We start from the raw sequence: 5,219 nt of genomic DNA on the forward strand, positions 1-5,219 counted from the left end.
CGATGTCGAGGAACGATTTGACACTGAAAGGAAACAAATATCTCGACTACATGCGTTCTAATATTTTCTCGATGTACCGTCATATTATCACAATATCGTAAAAGCCAATGTCTATAGATTATCTGCATCCGGAAAACGTCCGGCAATTAGCAAAGGCCGTTTAGACAGCGCAAGGTGTGATGCGAGCGATTACGAGAGCACTTACGCGCCTTGCATGTTAATATTAATGGAACGTGAGATCACTCCTATCTATGTAAGTGGGGACGTCAATTTTTCATGTCGGCGGCACTGCGGTTCCCCTGCGTTAACTCCGCTGTCACCAACGACAACCTTCAAAACCTTTTGCCAGTTGATGTCACCACTAAATAAAGCCAGTGATCCTATCGATAAATCTGCCGTTTCCTCTAAGCATTGAAACGAACGTACGCGTGTTTAGGTATATTCGGCACGAGGAACGTACGTGTCATTATCATGCGGAATACATTATCTCAACGATCGGTCAGTCGGAGCTACGTTTTTAAATCCGTGATGTAACGGCAAATTGATTCAATGTCTTCCTAGACGTCGATCTCGATCGAAAATGCAATAAGAAAACTATGTAATTATATAATTGTGTATGTAAGAATTACAAAGATTGCGTTCGATAATATTATGCTACACACATATTGTACAATGACTAGTTTCCGTTTATAGACGACTAAAGCGGTCCCTAGACGCACAATGTTTTATCGTATAATTATTTTGTACAATATTATTGATGCCCCTTTTAAACAATTCAAAACTGGAGGCTTAATATAATCCCTAGATAAATTAATAATATTGTACAATAATATAAATCGTCTAGAAGACGCTTAAGATAATTGGTGTTAGGCCGTGTTGTAAGTGTTACATTGCTACGTAGAAAAAAATAATGTTGTATTAGCAACATTAACTGGCAACAGCCTAATTGAAAATAATCTTGTTTATGCAATAATAGTGAAACGAATAACATTTTATTAAAAAAAAGAGCACGACGTATTTGTTTCATTAATACTGTCATTGAATTAACAAGATGATTTCCAAAATTAAATTGCTGTCGGTTAATGTTGTTAATACAACATCATTTTTCCGTATAGTGATACTTTTCTTTTATTGTATCCATCATATATATATTAGGGACGGAATTAGATTTATTTTACATCGTGAATACGTCCATCGTAGGTAATTTCTAAACTTAACTAAACGTGCTGTATCTTCGTGCTTTTCAGTCCTCCTTTAACTTTCTTATTATCCTCAGCGGTGACTTTCCAAACGAGTTCCAAGTTCTCGCGGGTCGTGCTAATCTCTTTCTGCAATCGTCCGATCGTTTCCTCTTTTTGCTTCACCAGATGCTTGAAGCGTTGCAATTCTCGATGATACTCGTCCTTCATTCGATGCACACCAAGCTGCTGTACTTTCATATTTTTCTCTGCCAGTGCTATTTGTTGCTTGGCACCTTCGTGTACAATCTGATAATACTTGATCGCATTAAAAAATCTATAAAAATTATATCGTTCTCTTACTTCAAAGTGATACAACTAAAAAAATTAATTTCTCAGAAAAGGAAAAAACTGTTTTTCGACTTGATAGAATTACTGACTAATCAAATAATATCAGCAAAGATAGTGTATCTAACGCTTTCGGTTCGCAATTCTTAAGAAACACCTTTTTTGAGAGTTTAATATTTTAATAATTTTTTTAAACCACTCTTTTTAAGTTATGACGGTTTGATCGATTTTTTTTATGAAGTTAAGTTAGAGTTCACTTTTGATAAATGATAGAATAATGTTTATACCTACCTAATTCATTCACGATAACAATTCGAAAATAATGGTTTTTTAGTTGTGTCATTTTTTAAGTAAGGGAACGATACTTGTATATCTTTCTTTTGTTTCATACCTTTAATTGGTCTTTTAGATGACCTACTCGTTGAGTAATAGTATCGCCAAGCAAATGGATACTTGCATTTTCATTTTCTGTTTCATGTAATAGTTTCACTAATTTATCCCGTTCGGCGACTATTCTTTCATATTCGCTGAATAACTCTTCGCAATATAATGTAGTCTTTCTTAACTGCTTCTTAAAGGAATCTCGGGATATTTGCATGGAATGCGCAATTTTTTGAAAATGCTCCAATTTATGCTGTATACGTCTAAAAAAAGAAAAGAAAAAATGAATAAATAGTTTAAATGTATTATATTTATTTTATTGGTTACATGTTTTATTTATTTTATTATTTGTAATTTATATTCATTAATACGGAACTTACTTCAGATGTTTTTCAAAACTTTTATTCAATCCTTTCAATTGATTTCTTTCAATCGTAACTATATCCAGTTGACTTTTATTTTGACCGTGGGACTCTTCCAATTCCTTAATGCGAGTGGATAGTTTTTCTTTCTCAGTTTCATACTGACGCTTCAATTTATCAAACAGTTCTCTGCATTCTTCGACAGCAGCATTATGAACATGAACAGGCATTGTTTTTGTATTATCGTTTTGCAACTTTTCATATTCCTTGTGAAGAATATCATATTTCCCTTGAAGATTACTCAATTCAGTCTTAGAAGCGAGACATTCCTCGTGAAGTCTGTTATTGTCAAATGACATTGCCCCTACTTTCTGTTCGTACAACGAATGGATCTCGTGTATCTTTTGCTTTTGGTGAGTCGTCTGTTTCGTGTAACACTCATTCAATTCCTTGAGCAAGTCAGCATCCTCGGATATCATCTTGATTTCATCTGCGTATCTGGTACACTGAAAAACTTTTACTACAACAATTTGTAGATTATAAGATGCACAACAATCTTCTTTTATAAATATAATACCTGTGACTTCAACTTCTCCATTTCGTTCTGCATACATTCATTCTCCATGATAACTTCTTTGCATCTGGTACTAAAATTCATGATGTCTTCTTCGTATTTATTTACAAGCTCTTGTTTCTCCGATAGGCTTTCTTGATAAGCGTCTAAAAGTGGACCTAGTACATGCGTATTCACCGAACCCCAAGATTTCGACACTGTTTTGATATCGTCTGCCGATCTTTTAGAATCTAACATATCATTAACATTTTTAGGTAAAGCACTTTGTCCAGATTCCTTTAACTTATCTTGATATCTTTCAAGCTCTGCGTTCAATCGATATATTACATGCTTCAGAAGCAGAACATCTTCATTTAACTGAACATTTTCAGCCTTACATCTTTGATTAAATGTTAGAAGATTGGAATTGGTTTTCTCTACTTTTTGTAAAACGTCTGTAAATTTCGTGTGTTGTATTTGCAACTGATTGTATTCCGTTTCACGTTCTGTCAAAAGAGCACTTACTTTCTCATATTCTTGTTGTAAACTATCGTTATTTTTCAACAATTTCTGATACTTGTTGTAAATTTTTGATATTAAGAAATCTTTTTCTTTTAATTCTGTGATAATTTCTGAAATTTTATTTTGATTGCTAAAATATTTTCTTGATTGCTCGTTACAAACGAATATTATTTATATCATAAAGTACAAAGGCAGTTTGATAAGTTAGCAATTTCTTTTTTACCAATATTCGACTTATTTTTCAACATAATCTCTTTTTAAAAAGTCGTTAACTTATCAAACTGCCCTTATACATTATTAGCAAGTATTTACCAGGGCTTATATTAGAACTTTCCAGTTTCATCGTTAATATCCGATTTTCTTCGGCTAATCTGTCAAGTTTCTTTTGAACACCATGCTTGTTACTTTTTTTAGGCACTATGACACCATTGCTGTTTCCATTTTTATCCGTCAATTCTTCAAATTCTCCCTTGACCCTTGAATGGCGTCTAGTCCTATGAAACCGTCTGTAACGCAGTGGTTTATGCACTGGTTCCAATTCATTTTCTGTGATTGAAATCTTATGACTGCTGCGCTACGAGTACGATAAAATCAAATGTTAGAAGATGTCGTAACAATAGAAACCATTTTATTTAAATGAAGAGATACAGCCTTGTTAAAAAATGTTAAGCAATATTTTTTTATTTATCTGGAATTCTGCATTGTTATCTATTGGTTATACATAAATTTAAAGGATTCTTGAAACAATAAAAGGATAATATACAGCAAGTGCCATAAATCAGTTTTTGAGCTGAAACTTTAAATAATGGTTAATAAAATGTTTAATATTTTTATTCAAGGCTGTAGATAAATAGCTAAAGTGTCTATTAACGTTCTAAGACTAATCCTCCAAAAGCATATAAAGAAAATAAAATTAAAAGCAGCAATAAATGCAAAGAAAATAGAAAAATAATGTATGAAGAAAATAAAAAGCAGCATCATTACAAAAATGTGATAAAAATAAATAATATATAAATAAACTATAATAAATAGTAAGGAGACCAGGAAATATTTGAGACATTTGTATGCACAATCTACCTTTTCTCTATGCCTGTCAACACTGTTGTCGCCATTTGGCATTGCCTACGATTGCTACAAAAGCATGCACGTAACAGACAGCAGTAGCAAATCTTAGAAAACCATCTGTACATGCGAATTTGACGTTACCGGCGCAAACACGTGATGTTTCGAATCGCACCGACTCGAAACAGGCTCTTTTAGAAAGCTCACAGTTTGTTTGTGTTTTGATCACAGCCATGACTTTGTACCACCATGGCAACCAGCACGGCTGGACATTCCGGAGTTTTGCGTAGATCCGTCAAAATCGCCCGTACACTACCGCCAGTACATCCATTTTCAGTTTGGGAACTACGTGACTACGGAAATTTTCTGACACTATCGATAAAATCGTATCGTCGAAAGTAGATGTGGTTCGTCGCTTTGTCGCGTTCTTTCTCTTTCAGTTTCTGCAGTGCTCTCTTCAAACCTGAAGTACAATACACATAACAATTAAATTTTTAGAAATAAAATAAAAGTATCAAATTAACAATTAAGATCGCTTTGTTACCTTCGTCTAATAATTCGCTAAGGCTCACAGTCTCACCGGATCTGGTTTAAAATTTTTTTTGTCTTTACCTGAGATAACACAAATTACGTTTTTTAATGCAAATTTTTAGCCCGTTTTTACCAAACATAATTACTAGTATGTAAATATATTCCAAAATCTCTATAATCACTAATCACTAGCAATTATAGTCTTCGAATAGACTTCAAACTTTTCAATCACATATCGTTGAATTAAGATTTAATTTAGCAAAAACGTGCTAGAGAGGCCCT

The 5,219-nt window shown here is 33.4% G+C and overlaps 1 protein-coding gene across 2 annotated transcripts; it reads right to left on the minus strand.

Annotated features, from left to right (window-relative positions):
* Positions 1–1,013: 1,013 nt before the first annotated feature.
* Positions 1,014–4,634, minus strand: LOC108764126 (Centrosomal protein 89kDa). 2 transcript variants are annotated; one of them, XM_018512181.1, is made up of 6 exons: positions 4,422–4,634; positions 3,657–3,913; positions 2,847–3,454; positions 2,288–2,775; positions 1,918–2,170; positions 1,014–1,487 (listed from the first exon to the last, which is right to left on the minus strand). In XM_018512181.1, the coding sequence occupies exons 1-6, from the start codon at positions 4,532–4,534 to the stop codon at positions 1,218–1,220; spliced, it is 1,989 nt and encodes a 662-aa protein (XP_018367683.1). In that variant the 5' UTR covers positions 4,535–4,634; the 3' UTR covers positions 1,014–1,217. The 2 variants fall into 2 exon arrangements, with proteins under 2 accessions (XP_018367683.1, XP_018367685.1); XM_018512183.1 differs by having other exon boundaries at positions 3,657–3,918; positions 4,422–4,534.
* Positions 4,635–5,219: the final 585 nt, after the last annotated feature.

This window comes from Trachymyrmex cornetzi, unplaced genomic scaffold, assembly GCF_001594075.2.
Source record: "Trachymyrmex cornetzi isolate Tcor2-1 unplaced genomic scaffold, Tcor1.1 scaffold393, whole genome shotgun sequence".
NCBI lineage: Eukaryota > Metazoa > Arthropoda > Insecta > Hymenoptera > Formicidae > Trachymyrmex > Trachymyrmex cornetzi.

Coding starts and splice junctions, on each gene's coding strand:
- LOC108764126 (XM_018512181.1), bottom strand. CDS start 4,534: ATGTACAGATGGTTTTCTAAGATTTGCTACTGCTGTCTGTTACGTGCA. Junction 2,776..2,846: donor TGGAGAAGTTGAAGTCACAG/GTATTATATTTA, acceptor AAAGTTTTTCAG/TGTACCAGATACGCAGATGA. Junction 1,488..1,917: donor ATCTAAAAGACCAATTAAAG/GTATGAAACAAA, acceptor AAGTATTATCAG/ATTGTACACGAAGGTGCCAA.